General features: G+C 42.4%; 1 protein-coding gene across 2 annotated transcripts in view; it reads right to left on the bottom strand.

Moving 5' to 3' along the window:
- fchsd2 (FCH and double SH3 domains 2) overlaps positions 1-16,254 on the bottom strand; it is a 244,362-nt gene that overhangs the window by 132,611 nt on the left and 95,497 nt on the right. For both annotated transcript variants that reach the window (XM_080197533.1, XM_080197534.1), the window contains exon 5: positions 3,484-3,628. In XM_080197533.1, coding sequence (XP_080053659.1) covers positions 3,484-3,628 — 145 coding nt within the window. The remainder of the gene's footprint in view (positions 1-3,483; positions 3,629-16,254) is intronic.

Raw genomic sequence — 16,254 nt, 5'->3', positions numbered from 1 at the left:
ATAGCTCAACCCCCTCAACTCCGGCATCAGCCTAGTAAACCTCCTCTGCACTCCCTCCAAGGCCAAAATATCCTTGCATAAGTACGGCACCCAAAACTGCACACAGTACTCCAGCTGCGGCCTCACCGATGCCCTATACAGCTGCAGCAAGACCTCCCTACTTTTATATTCAATCCCCCTCGCTATGAAGGCCAGCATCCCATTCGCCTTCCTGACCACCTGCTGCACCTGCAAGCCGGGTTTTTGCGACTCATGCACAAGGACCCCGAGGTCCCTCTGCACCGTCGCCTGCTGCAGTTTTTCGCCACTTAAGTAATAGTCCTTCCTACCATTATTCCTACCAAAATGGACCACCTCGCACTTGCCAACATTAAATTCCATTTGCTATTTCCTGGCCCATTCGCCCAGCCTATCTAGATCCTTCTGCAGACTCTCCACACCCTCCGCACAATTTGCCATTCCACCAATCTTGGTGTCATCAGCAAATTTCGACACCCTACACTCGGTTCCCTCCTCCAGATCATTTATATAAATGGTAAATAGCTGAGGCCCCAGCACCGACCCCTGGGGCACTCCACTAGTCACCATCCGCCAATCCGAATAGCACCCATTGACCCCCACTCTCTGCCTCCTATTTGACAAACAATCCTCTATCCACGTTAACACCCTACCCCCAACTCCATGTCCCCTGACCTTCTGCAATAACCTCTTGTGAGGTACCTTGTCAAACGCCTTCTGAAAATCAAGAAAGACCACATCCACCGGCTCTCCTCTATCCACCGCCCTAGACACATCCTCATAGAACTCCAGTAAATTTGTCAGACACGACTTCCCTTTAACGAAACCAAATTACAATTCACCAAATTACAAAGGAAGTTATTCTACAATTACAACAGGGATGTAAAAGTATTGCTTTAACCTGTACTAGGTTTTGGTAAGTGATCATCTCTGACAAGAAAGAAAATGCAAATAAATATTTGCATTGTGTTTTTTATATCTTCAGGACATTGCAAAATATTTGGTTCAATGAATTACTTTTGAAAAGGAGTCATTACTACATAGGCAAATATGGCAGCCAATTTTAAAATCACAAATTCACATTAAAAAAATTGATAGTGGGCTTTTCAACTTAATGGTGTTGATCAGGAAATAAATGTCAACTAGGTTACCTGGACAACTACCTTACTGTTCTTGATAAAATAATACCTTGTGGTCTTTTACAACCCTTATACACAATTGAATGGCTCTGGCTCAGTAGTTTATTTAATAGATGCCACCTCCAATAACACAACACACGGCGAACTTGAGCTTACTTGGAGTTGCAGTGCAGAGCCAGATTGCTTTTTTTTAAACGTTAAATGTTGTTGATCCTACCTCACCGGCCTTTCAACTCAGGTCAGCTGCGATCCGAGTAAAGAGGGAAAAGGTTTTCAGTAGAAGGAAGAACCTCGTGGGTTATCGTTTAGAGGTTTGCAGATGTGTGTGTGTGTGTATGTGTATGGCGTGGGATCAGTGTTGGTCTGTGCAATACACAGAATTTAAAAGATTTTCTTCCAACTTTTTTAGAACCATCTGAAGCTTCCAATTTAAAAATCACATTTTCAGATGGCTCCCAGTGCAGGGCAACTGCAGACCAGAACAGGCCATTTAGCTCCTTGAGCATGTCCAGCTAAATCATCATTGAACCAAAATCTCAACTTCATTTATCCCATCTTTGCTCTGTATTTTTTGATACATTTGCTTAACAAAAACAAATCTTGAAAATTCCAATTCACAAGCCAATTCTCCATTGGGAAAAAGAGTTCTGGACTTTGTGAGAAAAAGTGCTTCCTCATTTCACTCCTTAAGGACCTAACTCTAATTTTAACATTCTCCAAACAGAGAAAATAGTTCATCTGTATCTACCCTATGAAATCCCTCACCCAGCGCTCAAGTGATACTCTAGATTGTGTGCTTAGCAGAGCCTGAAATAAAGATTTTCTGATAAATGTGCTATCATTAAGGGAGAAACATTAAGAAAAGTGCTCATAGGTAACAAATAGCTGCAGTAAATTAGAGAAACAAGAAGTGGTCAGTTTGCTGCTGTTGTTGAGCATTTGATTTTTTTTCTCATTTCATTGCTTGTTCTGATTGATTTGTTGGAAATTCTGTTTTTGTGCTTTTACTTCCTATTTACATTTGAGATTTTTCTTGATGCCTACTTCTCTTTCAGAATTTTTTCGTCACTTATGACAAGGATACAGTCTGATAGTTTTTAAAAAATTCTTTCACAGGATGTGGTGTTGTTGGCTAGGCTAGCATTTATTGCTCATCCCCAATTGCCCTCAAGAAATTGATGGTGAGCTACCTTCTTGAACCCCTGCAAGTCCATTTGGTATACTTATGCCAGTGCTGACAGGGAGTTCCAGGATTTTGATCCAGCTTGGCTGGGTGTGGCTTGGAAGAGAATTTACAGGTTGTGGTGTTCCTGTGCACCTGCTGCCTTTGTCCTTCTAGGTGATAAGAGGTCACGGGTTTGGAAGGTACTATCAAAGGAGTCTTGGTGAGCTGTTGCAGTGCACGTTATAGATGGTACACACGGCTATCACTGTGCATCAGTGGTGGAGGGAGTGAATGCTGAAAGTGGTGGATGGGATGCCAGTCAAACAGACTGTTTTGTCCTGGATGTTGAGCTTCTTGAGTGCTGCTGGAGGTTCACTTATCCAGGCAAGAGAAAACATCCTATCATACTCCTGACATATGCTTTGCAGATAGTGGATGGGCTTTGTAGAGTCAGGAGGTGAATTACCCTCCACAGAATTCCTAACCACCGACTTGCTCTTGCAGTCATATTATTTATATGACTAGTCCAGTTCAATTTTGGGTCATGGTAATCCCCAGGATGTTGATAGTCGAGGATTCAGTGATGGTAATGCCATTGAGCGCTGCAGGGTGATGGTTAGATTCTGTGTTGCTGGAGATGGTCATTGCCTGGTGCTTGTGTGGTATGAATATTACTTGTCAGCCCAGGCCTGGATATTTTCCTGAACATGTTGCACTTGAGTATGGACTGCTTCAGTATCTGAGTTACGAATGGTGCTAAACATTGTGCAATCACCATCGAACATAGTTGGACCTAGAACACTACCCTGAATCCAGCCCCAAGATAAGATGCAGTATGCACAATATCAAATTGATCACTAAAGCTACATATATTGCCAGCCTTTTAAAAATCTAAATGTAGAAATTGGATTTACTTCTTGTACTGATCAATATTTCTTTAGATCAAGAAATTAGATATTTATGAGAATTGTCATAACAGCTTGAATGAAAGGAAAGCAACTTAAATTATTTTTTCTGGGATAACTGTTTAGTGAAAAGATGCAATGGAAAATGGAATTTTGAAATAAATATTTGTAATTTGCAAATATTATCCTGAAAAACTATGGTTTTAACTGATCCCAAATGAGAAGCCATTTCTCAATTAGACTAATTTCCAAATACCTTTTTCAGCTGTTGCTCTTTAATACTTTTTACAATTTTAGCAGGCTCCAAGATCTGATTCCTATAATTTTCAGATGCTATGATTCGAGATTGGGCCAAATGCAAGGTTCCTTCAAGATATGACTTCCAAACTGCCAGCACACTTCTGTAAAAACAAAACAAAAATATTTAAAATTTTGCACTGGCTACATAGCCAACAGAAACATCTGGTCATAGTTTTTAATCACCCTGCAGAGTTAGTGAGAAGTGATCAACTTTGGAAATGTCAGATTCTACAAGGCATTCATTTCTGGATTTGGGTCAATTTCAGTGAAGAAAACTAAAGTTCACAGTAGAATTAATTTTTATAGTCTTAAAATTATACACGAACATACATGCCAACATGTGAATGAGGAATATAGCATTCGGCCCCTTGAACCTGCTCCGCCGTTTGATAAAATCATGGCTGATGTGATCACCGTCCTCTTTACAGTGTATCACCTAAACCCTTTGATTCCCTTGTCAGCCAACAATCTATCTAATTCAGTCTTCAAAATATTCAATGACCCTGTCTCTACTGTTCTCTGGTGAAGAGAATTCCAGAGACTGGTGACCTTCTAAGAGAAAAGAAATCTCATCTCCATCTTAAATGAGAGATAGCTTATTGTTAAACTGTGCCTCCCTTTGTTCTCATCGCTCCCACAAGGGGAAACAACCTTTCAATGTCCACCCTATGGAGTCCTCAGGTTTTATATGTTTCAATAAGATTACCTCTCATTCTTCTAAATTTCAAATGATACAAGCCCAACCTATCCAAACCTTTTCGGTGGAATGAACCTTATCTGAACTGCTTTGAATGCAATTATATCCTTTCTCAAATAAGGAGAGCAAAACCATGCATAATATGTCAGAGGTGGGTTCACCAAGGCTCTGTGCAGCCATTGCAAGATTCCCTACTTTTATAATTAATTCCCCTTGCAATAAACATCAATAAAAACACAGTAGGAAGAATGACTAAACCAGGCTTTCTTTCAGCAGCTGAAGAAGTCTAAAGAGATTGAGAATATATCCTCCACCAAAATGACATTGATTTTCTGGGAAGGCGTCACTACATTAAATATAACATATTTGCAGGGCTGAGTGTGTCAAAGACGAAAAGGCATGGCAGGAATTCATGCAATTATGGCATTCTCTTTGATCTGTAATATATGTAAATACTTTTAGGTTCCTTCAAATAATTGGAATCATCTGATTTAGTGGGACGATGGGTCCATAAATGGCATAGGACAGAGGGTTGAGAGGGGATTCAAGAGGAAGTCTCTTTCCCGAGAAAATGGTGGGGGATCTGGAATTCATTGCCTAAAACAGGAATAGAAGCTGAAATCTTCATCACATGCTTGGATATGGTCTTGAGATGCCCTTGGCCGTAGACCAAGAGCTGGAAAGTGAGGTGAGGTTGGATGGCTACTTGTTGGTCGGCATGGTCGCGTTGTCTCCTCCCACGCTGTAAATCTATTATTCTATGGTAGAAATATTAGTTTCTTTTCTATTACAATTAGGACTGTGGACTAATGCATTTGTATCAAATCATGAAAGTGACCTCAGTATTCTGTGTAATACAGGATGAAGTCCATCCTGCACTAACAATAGGACATGGCCTTGCTAGAAGCGAAGCAAAGCAAAGGACTATGACAAGATTTTGCAAACTATTTACCAATATGACCCCTTCTTAACTCACCAAAAGTCTTTCTCAAAGGCAATTAGGGATGGGCAACAAATGCTGGAACTATCTGTAATGCTCATGTTGAATGAATATATAAAATATCTGTTGAAAATTATCACCTCCCCAGATGCCAGTAAGAATAAAACAGCAATAAGGCAGCACAGTAACATTAGAGTATAGAATCATTAAGGTTTGCATATTTTAGATCAATATGTGATAACAAACAAATACAAAAATTTGTGTTTTAATGTATGGTTTTAAAACATTATTTTGCCAAACGCTCCATATTCCCTGATGACAGAGGATTCAGTGAAGCCCCTTTCTCCCACACTTACACCCCATACAACACAATCAACCCCTCCAGCCCCACTACATATTCATACATGCCCCCCTCCCTTCACTCAATCAACAGCACCTCTTCCCAACACTCCTCAATTACTCACGCAGCAGTTCCTCTCCAACCCTACCCAGAACTCATTCTCTCAGCAACTTGGCCTTTTCAACAGTCATACGGCAACATAAAACTGCCAAGGGGCACAAATGTTGCTCACTGCTAGGTCAGTGTGACTGAACCTGCGCTGATTTACAATTGTCAGCTGAAAATCAAGCTCTATTGCTCATTCCTGGGTAGCTTGTTGCGCTGCGTCATATATATAATGTCCCTTAACACATCAGTTATATCCTATTGTGCATCCAGAAGAAATTCAGACATTAGGAGAACATGCAAACGCACACAGACAAACTCCACCCTAGCCAGGAATCGAACCCGGGTCCCTGGCATTATGAGGCAGCAGTGCTAACCATTGAACCCACAATAATTCTGTAATTTCTTTTGCTGGCTACAGGGCACCGTTTTAAACATCTCACAAATCAATTAATAACGCACAGCGCAGAATCGACCTCACTGACTTTGTGAATTTGCAGTTTTGACACATCTTCATTTAGATCCTCTGCAGTGACTGCTTCCAAGTCTTCCAGAGAAAAACAAACATCTGCATCAGGCTTTACTGTTCCCACACCCCTGCCTGCTGATTCTTGCAGCCCCACTCAGTGGCCAGCCTCAAAATGCACCATCCCAGTGGAATGAATGGCGACTTACCCAGGCCTGCTTCCAGTTGTTTATTGACAGAGATCTGCCATGCTTTGAGATCCTCTCCGCTAGCCTTTGGCCAGATGGACGAAGCTCGGCCAAGGGAAGGCAAAGGTAAGAAAAAAATTAAAAGGTTCACTTTTGGACAATAGGATTCCACCGAACTGCAGGAATGTTTCATCTCTGTATCAAAAATTAGCATGATGTGGCCTTTGGGTATAGAATGCATGAAGGTAATGAAGAAAATGCCGCTGAAAGTGCCATTCTGCTATCTGTCAAGGCATGTGGGCTTCACTAGCTAGGCCAACATTTATTGCCCATTCCTAATTGCCCTCAAGATGGTTATAGTGTGTCACTTTCTTGAATCACTGCAGTCCACGTATTGTAGGTCCACCCACATGGTATTAAGGAAGGGAATTTCAGGATTTGACCCACTGACAGTTAAGGAATGGCAATGTGATTCCAAGTCAGGATGGTGTGTGGCTTGGAAAGAAGCTTGCGTGTGGTGATATTCCCATGCATCTGCTGCCTGTGTTCTTCTAGCTGGTAGAGGTCACAGGTTTGGAAGACGTTGTCGAAAAAACTTTGGTGAGCTGCTGCAATGCATCTTGCAGACAGTACACACTGCTGCCACTGTGCATGCAATGGAGGGAATATTGGAGCATTAATCTGGGTCTCTGATGGAGTGCCAATTAAGTGGCCTGATAGTCTTGGATGGTTTTGAGTTTCTTCAGTGTTGCTGGAGCTAGACTCATCCAGGCAAGTGAAGATTATCCCATCACACACTTCAGACTTGTGCCTTCCACATAGGTGACAGACTTTGGGAAGACAGGTGGTGAGCTACTCACTGCAGAATTCCAAGACTCTCACTGCTCCTGTAGGTATAGTATTTATATGTTTCTTCAGATCAGTTTCTGGTCAATGACAACCAATGTTGGAGGATTCAGCAATTTTGAACATTACTGGGAGGTGGCTGCATTCTTTGTTGGAGTCATTGCCTAATTCTTCTGAGGCATGAACATTACTATCAGCCCAAGCCTAAATATTGTCCAGATCTTGTTGCATATGGGTACAGTGCTTCAGTATCTGAGGAGTTGCAAATGTTGCTAAACATTGTTCAATAAATCAGCAAACACCTCCACCTTTGACTTTATGATCAGCCAGCTGAAGATTGTTGTACAGCTCACTACCCTGAGGAACTCCTGCAATGATGTACTGGTACAAATATGACTGACCTCCAACAAACTTTCTTAGTGCTAGGTATGACTTCAACCAACCTCACCTTTTGTGATTCAATTCTTTTGTCCATGCTTGAACCAAGGCTGTAATAAGGTCAGCAGCCGGGTTATCCTGGTGGAACCCAAACAAAATGTCAGCGAGCAGGAAACTGCTGAGTATGCGCTGTTCGATAGTACTGTTAACACCGTCACCTATCACTTTGCTGATGATTGAGAATAGGCTGATGGGGCAGTAATTGGCTGGGTTGGACTTACCTTGCTTTTTGTGGACAGAACATACCTGGGCAATTTTCCAATTGCTGGGAAGACACCAGTGCTGGAGTTGTACTGGAATATCTTGACTAGTGACACAACTAGTTCTGGAGCACAGGTCCTCAGTAATAGTGCCAAAATGTTGTCAGGGCACACCATATTTTCAGTATCCAGTACCTTCATATGATCCATATAAAGAATGTAGGAAGGAACTTAAGGAAGAGTTAGGAGGGCTAAAAGAGATCATAAAAAGTCCTTGGCAAAAAGAACTAAGGAAAATCCTAAGGCATTTTTTATGTAAACTACATACATAAGCTAGAGGGTAGCCAGGGAAAGGGTCGGTCCACTCAAGGATAGTGAAGGGAATCTATGCATGGAACCAAAGGAAATGGGCGAGAGACTAAATGAATACTTTGCCACAGTATTCACCAAAGAGGGACTTGATGGATGAAGAGCCTAGGGTAGGGTGTGTAGATATCCTGGGTCATGTTGATATCAAAAAGAAGGTAATGGGCGTCTTAAAAAGCATTAAAGTAGATAAATCCCCAGGGCATGATGGGATCTACACCATAATACTAAGGGAGGTAAGGGTAGAAATTGCTGGGGCCTTGTCAGAAATCTTTGCATCCTCATCGGTTCCAGAAGTTCCAGAGGACTGGAGGATAGCCAATGTTGTTCCATTATTTAAGAAGGACAGCAAGGATAACCCAGGAAATTATAGGCCGGTAAGCCTTATGTCAGTGGTAGGGAAATTATTGGAAAAGATTCTTAGGGGCAGGATTTATTCACAGTTGGAAACAAATGGACTTGTTAATGATAGACAGCATGTTTTTGTGAAGGGGAAGTCTTGCCTCACCAACTTGATCGAGTTTCTTGAGGAAGTGATAAAGATTATAGATAAGGGAGAGGCAGTAGATATTGCAAACTTGGACTTCAGTGAAACCTTTGACAAGGTGCCTCATGGTAGACTGGTACGAGAGGTGAAGTCACACGGGATCAGAGGAGAGCTGGCAAGATGGATACAGAACTGGCTTGGCCATACAAGTGATGTGGCAATGCCAGTGTTGGACTGGGGTAAACACAGTAAGAAGTCTCACAACACCAGGTTAAAGTCCAGTAGGTTTATTTGATAGTAAACACCACAAGCTTTTGGAACATGCTGTTCCTTTGTCAGGTGAGTGGAGAGTTCTGTGAGTGGAGAGAACTCTCCGCTCACCTAACGAAGCATATTCTGAAAGCTTGTCGCGTTTACTATCAAATAAACCTGTTGGACTTTAATCTGGTGTTGTCAGACTCCTTACTGTGTTGGCCATAGAAGACAGAGGGCAGCAGTAGAGTGTTGCTTTTCTGACTGGAAGGTTGTGACTAGCAGTGTTCCACAGGGATCAGTTCTGGGGCCTTTATTGTTAGTAAATATAAATGACTTGAAGGATAACATAGCTGGTCTGATTAATAAGTTTGCAGATGACACAAAAATTGATGGAGTTGCGAATAGAGAAGAGGACTGTCAGAGGATACAAATATAGACCGGATGGAGACTTGGGCTGAGAAATGACATATGAAGTTCAATCTGGACAAATGAGATAACGCATTTTGGAAGGTCCAATGCATGTAGGAATTATACAGTAAAGGTGGAACCCTGAGGAGTATTGACAGAGAGAGAGAGATCTAGGTGTACATGTCCACAATCACTGAAAGTGGCAATGCAGGTGGATAAGGTAGTTAAGAAAGCATATGGCATGCTTGCCATCATTGTTCAGGGCATTGAGTATAAAACTTGGCAGGTCATGCTGCAGCTGTACAGAACCTTAGTTAGGCCCCATTTAGAATATTGCGTACAATTCTGGTTGCCATACTACCAGAGGATGTGGATGCTTTGGAAAAAGTACAGAAGAGGCTTACCAAGATGTCGTCTGCTCTGGAGGGTATTAGTTAAGAGGAGAAGTTGCATAAACTCGGTTTATTCTCACTGGAATGAGGAGGCTGAGGAGGTTTACAAGATTACGAGCAGTATGGACAGAGTGGAAAGTCAGATGCACTTTCCCACAATAGAAAAGTAAAGTACTAGGGGACACGGGTCTAAGGTTCATGGGGAAAAGTTTAGAGGAGATGTGCGAGAGGCAAATTTTTTATATTACACAAAAGGTGCTAAATGTCTGGAGCACACTGCCCGGGGAGCTGGGAGCAGGTACTATCGTGGCATTTAGCGGGCATCTAGATGAATGCATGAATGGGATGGGAATGGAAGGATACAGACTCCATAAGTGCATATGGTTTGAGTTTAGGCAGGCATCATGATCGGTCCAGGCCTGGGGGTCAAAGCAACTGTTCCTGTGCTGTACTTTTCTTCTTCAGCTGTTTCTTGATATTGCGTGGAGTGAAGGTGAGCAATGCTGAGCAAGTCATGGAAAGCATGTTTAGTGTGATGGTCAAACCACAGGTGAGGATTGCACAGACAGAAAGGGAATGGGTGACCAGCAGGAACAGTAAAATATTCAAGGTAGTGCAGGAGTCCCGAGGTTATCTCCCTCTCAAACATAGTGCTTTGGATACTGTTTTTGGCGGGGGGGGGCTTCTCAGGAGAAAGGGAAAGTACAGCAGCCAAGTTCACGATACCATGGGTGGCTCTGCTGCTCAGAGGGGCAGGAGGAAAATGAGTGGCAAGACTACAAGTGATAGGGGATTCAATAGCTGGAGGCACAGACAGATGCTTCTGTGGCCACAAACGTGAATTAAGGATGGTACGTTGCCTACCTGATGTCAGGGACCAGATGGTCAAAGAGTGGCTGCAGTGCATTCTGGGAGGGAAGGTGAACAGCCAGCAGTTGTGGTGCACGTTGGTACCAATGACATAGGTAAATTAAAGGATGAAGAGCTGCAAGATGAATACAGGAAATTAGGAAATAAATTAAAATGCAGGTCCTCAAATTTAGTAATCTCAGGATTACTTGCAGTTCCATGCACCAGTGAGAACAGGAGTAAGAGGATCAACCAAACGAACATGTGGCTGGAAGGATATTATAGCCGGGAAGGATTTAGATTCTTTAGGCTCTGGGACCAGTTCTGTGGAAGGTGTACAATCCAAATGGGCTGTGACCAGGCAGAGCTGGAACCAATGTCCTTGTGGGGGCATTTGCTAGTTCTGTTGGGGAATGTTTAAACTAGTGTGGCAGGGAGATAGAATCCCAGGAGTAGGATCAGATATGTCAAATTCAGATCAGGAAAATGGAGGCAGGACATCAGCTGGTGATGTAAAAGATGTAGTGATAGACTTGGAATTACAGGTGAAGCAAAGTTTAAAAGTATTCAGCAAGGGAAACTGACAGTTTATACCTCAATGCAGGGAGTAATTACAAAAGGTAGAGGAGTTAAGGGCACAACTAGACACATGGCAACAGGATGTCATTGCTTTCATGGAAACCTGGCTGGAGGGGCAAAATTGGTAGCTCATTATCTCTGGTTATAGAGTCTTCAGATCGTAGAGTGGAAGACAAAGGAGGAGGGGGAGTAGCACTAATGGTTAAAGAATCAATTTCAGTTGTGAGAAGGGATGACATTAAAACGGGCCAACAACAAGGCTTTAGCTTAGAAATGAAAAAGGAGAAAATACACTACTGGGAATGTACTATGGAAGAAGTACAGTGGACAGAATAAAATTGTTTCCTTGGTAGAGAACTCTAAAACCAAGAGACATGGATTCAAGATGAGTGGCAGAAGATGTAGGGGGGAACGTGACAAAGAACTTTTTTAATGTAGAGGGAAGTGGGTGTCTGGTATTCACTGCCCAAGTTGATGGTGGAGACAGAGCCCCTTACCTCTTAAAAAGTACCTGGATCTGCGCCTTTAGTGCTGTAAGCCAAACAGTTATGAGCCGAGTGCATGAAGGTGTGACCTGGGCGCCCTTGGGCAACATTGGTTGAACGGCCTCCTTTTGTACTGCAACTATCCCGTGGTTCTAACTGAATTGGCTGAAGACTGGCATCTGTGATCCTGGGGACCTCAGGAGGAAGCCATGATGGATCATTTCTGGGTTGAAGATAGCAACAAATTGACTTTTACACTGATGAGCTGGGCTCCCCCGTCATCGAGAGCGAGATATTTCTGGAGCCTGTTCCTCATTGGTTGTTCAATTATCCACTATCATTCATGATTGGATGTGGCAGGGCTGCAGGTTTTAAGATCTAATCCACTGATTGTGGGATTAAGCAATCCCACAATCTGTTGATCACACACTGCTTCGCTGTTTGGCATGCAAGTCGTCCTGTCTTGTAGCTTCACTTGGTTGATCCTTCATTTTTAAGGTATGCTTGGTGCTGTTCCTCGTACGCCCTCCTGCACTTTTCGTTGAACCAGGGTTGAATCCCTGGCTTGATGGTAATGTTAGAGTGGGGGAAATGCCGGGTCATGCGGTTACACATTAGTTTTCATTATTGTCACAAGTAGGCTTACGTTAACACTGCAATGAAGTTACTGTGAAAATCCCCTAGTCACTACACTTCAGGTATACTGAGGGAGAATTTAGCATGGCCAATACACCCAACGAGCACGTTTTTTGGACTGTGGGAGGAAACTGGAGCAACTGGAGGAAACCCACACAGACATGGGGAGGACATGCAGACTTCACACAGATAGTGACCCAAGCCGAGAATTGAACCCAGGTCCCTGGCACTGTGAGGCAGCAGTGCTAACCACTGTGCCACCATACTGCAATCCTGCTGCTGATGGCCACAGCACCTCATGGGTACCCAGTTTTGAGCTGCCATATCTGTTTGAAATCTATTGCATTTAGCTTGTGGTGGTTTCACACAACACGGTGGAAGGTATCCTCAATGTGAAGATTGGACTTTGTCTCTGTACAATGGCCACTTCTACCAGTACTGTCATGTACACATGCATCTGCAACATTGGCAAGAATGTGGTCAAGCAGGTTTTTCCCTTCTTGTTGGATCTCTCACCACCTGCTGAAAACCCAGTCTAGCTGCAACGACCTTTAGGATTCTGCCAACCCGATCGCTAGTGGTACTACTGAGCCACTCTTTGTGATGCACATTGAAATTCCCAGAGTACATTCTGTTCCCCCTTGCCACACTCAGATTGACCTCCAAATGGTGGTCAGATTCAACAATGGAGGGGGAATGGTATATAGTGATCAGCAAGAGCTTTCCTTTTGTTTGCCCTGATACCCATGAGGACTCCCAGAGAAATTCCCTCCTGACTGTATACCATTGTGCCACTGCCAGCTACAGTGGATGATCAAGTCTGGGATATTGTCTTTAAAATACGATTTGATGAGTATGATGTCAGGCCACTCTCTCGATTATGGCACAAGCATCAAGCCACATTCCCTCCCTAATGGCACTGCGGGTCAACCTACAGCGTGTGGACTGCAGCGATTCAAGAAGCAGTTCACGACCATGGTCTCAACTAGGGATGGGCAATAAATGCTGGCCAGCCATTGGCACCCATGTCCCACGAATGAATGAATAAAAAATAGATGTTAGTAGGGAGGAGTTTGTAGGGTGAATAAGGCTGTGTGTGACACTGCCATTTCTGGTGCCTGGACTAATGCTGGGTAATCCGTCTGGTTTAATTCCTTTTAGACTTTCAGTGTTTTGATACAACTGAATATCTAGCTGGGCTATTTCAGAGAGTATTTCAGATTTGATTTGTCACGTGAATTGGTGTACAGTGAAAAGTACTGTTTCTTGTACACTGTACAGACAAAGCATACCATTCACAGAATACATAAGGGAGAAGGAAAGGAGAGGGTGAAGAATATAGTGTTACAGTCATAGCTAGGCTGCAGAGAAAGATCATTTGAATATAGGGGAGGTTCATTCAAAAGTCTAATGGCAGCAGGGAAGAAGCTGTTCTTGAGTCAGTTGGTACGCAATCTCAGACTGTTAGATCTTATTCCTGACAGAAGGTGGTAGAAGAGAGAACGTCCGGGGTGTGTGAGGTTCTTGATTATGCCAGCTGCTTTTCCAAGGTAGTGGGAAGTGTAGACTGACAACGGATGGGAGGCTGGTTTGCGTGATAGATTGGACTAAATTCACAACCCTTTGTAATTCCTTGCTGTCTTGGTCAGAAGAGCCATAAAGAAGCTGTGATAATTCCGGAAAGGATGCTTTCTATGGTGCATCTGTAAAACTTGGTGAAAGTTGTAATGGACATGTTGAATTTCTTTAGCTTCCTGAGAAATTAGAGGCATCAGTGGGTTTTCTTAACTATAGCATCAGCGTAGAGGGACCAGGACAGGTTGTTTGTGATCTGGACACCGAGAAACTCGAAGCTCTTAACCACTTACACTTCAACCCTGTTGATGTGAGCAGATGCAAGTCCTCCACTAAGCTTCCTGAAGTCGATAACTATCTCCTTCATTTTACTAACATTGAGGGAGAGATTATTGTCATCACACCATTTCATCAGATTCTCTATCTCTTTCCTGTACTCCGTCACTATTTGAGATGTGACCCACAATGAATCGGCCACATTGCTGTAATCCACGAGGAATCGGCCACATTGCTGTGATAATGGTTTCATGGTAAAATCACATGTTAATTCCAGATTCAGTCACTTAGTTGGGTGGCATGGTAGCACAGTGGTTAGCACTACTGTTCCACAGCTCCAGGGACCTGGGTTCAATTCCTAGCTTGGGTCACAGTCTGTGTGGAGTTTGCACATTTTTCCTGTGTTTACGTGGTTTTCCCCCGGGTGCTCTGGTTTTCCCCCACAATCCAAAGGTGTGCAGATTAGGGTGACTGGCTATGCTAAAAATTGCCCTTAGTGTCCCTAAATGCGTAGGTTAGAGGGATTAGTGGGTAAAATATGCAGGGATATGGGGGTAAGGCCTAGGTGGGATTGTGATCGATGCAGACTTGATGGGCTGAATGGCCTCCTTCTGTACTGTAGGGTTTCTATATTTAAGTTCCATCAGCTGTCATAGTGAGATTTGAATTAGTCTCCCCAGAACATTTGCTTGAACTTCTGGATTGCTAATTATTGATATTACCACCATGCCATTACCTGCCCTATTTCACCGTGATACTTCTTGTAGAATATAAACAAGCAAATTTCAAAATAATCAGTTTTTAATTATTAAAGTTTCTGGAAAGAAAATACAAATAGAAGAATGAATTAATTGTTCCTGAAGGTACTCGCATTGAAATAGCTAGTAGGGCTTCTTCTCTGGTGTCAGTGCATAATGGCATTTCCACCATTAAAAACCTTTCAGACCAACAAGCATTAATTAAGTATTAAAAACTTTTCAGACCAACAAGTTCAAGGTCCATTTTCCACTCTGTATAAGTTAACTAATGCTTTGGATAACAACTAATTTTCCATTCAATGATCCTTGCTGGAAAGTGCATGTGCGTGCATATTAGATGATGCCTTCAGTGGTAAAATAATCAGTCAGGATCCATCATTCCATGGCAGCCATATGGAGGAATTTGAACACTAGACAGATTTTAAATTAGATGTTTTTTGCCAGACCGGGAGCCAATGTAAATTAGCAAGTACAGGATTGATGGGTGAAAGGGTCTTGCAGTGAGCAAGGTTTTTTGATTTCATTTATTATCATCACGTATTACCATACAGTGAAAAGTATTGTTGCTTGTTTGCTATACAGACAAAGCATACAGTTCATAGAGAAGAAGAGGAGAGGGTGCAGAATGTAGTGCTACAGTCATAGCTAGGGTGCAGAGGAAGATCAAATTAATACAAAGTAGGTCCATTCAAAAGTCTGATGGCAACAGGGAAAAAGCTGTTCTTGAGTCGGAGGATATTGAGTTGAGTTTACAGGCACCAGCGTTTTGGATGAGTTTTATTTTGCATAACCAGCCAGTAAATTGGCATCTGAAGAATAACATCATATTTCTTTTCTTCCTTCCCTCTTTGTACAGCCAAGCTTTTAGCTTTTATTGGTTACCTCCCCATGATGGTATAGGTCAAAATGGTTGAAATATTTTAACCAATCTGCAGTATTGAAAATGAAAACATTAATACAACCAATTATAATTGCACATTAGAAAGAAAGGTGCTGACATTTTAAAATATATTACCAATACATCGTACGAATACCAGAAATTCACTGGAACAGTTTAGTTGGAAACTTTGCTTTTGCAGGCAGCATCATTTAGATAATATAATTCTAAAAGGCAACTTCAGGCCACCATACAACTTTTGCAATATCTTGTAAGTTTACATTACATACTATTTGTCGCCTTCATTGTACCTCTTCCAATCTTTGCACAGCAGTTTTTTTTAATAAAATCAACTTTTTAAAATAGCATTTTCAAGAATGTGGTCAGGGGACATTTTTGCAGGTAGTGAATAAGTCTATAATTATCCATGGCTATGATCCCTTTCAGCAGTATTACATTTTGAACAGTGGTAGTCACACCCATGAAGTTGGATTTTACATTTCGTACCCACGAGTTGATGACGGAGGGGAAATGGTTGGCAGCTTATTTACTCCAACAGGCAGC

Source organism: Carcharhinus amblyrhynchos, chromosome 10 (assembly GCF_965287045.1).
Source record: "Carcharhinus amblyrhynchos chromosome 10, sCarAmb.v2.hapA, whole genome shotgun sequence".
Classification (NCBI taxonomy): Eukaryota; Metazoa; Chordata; class Chondrichthyes; order Carcharhiniformes; family Carcharhinidae; genus Carcharhinus; species Carcharhinus amblyrhynchos.
This window is presented reverse-complemented; position numbering and strand designations above follow the sequence as displayed.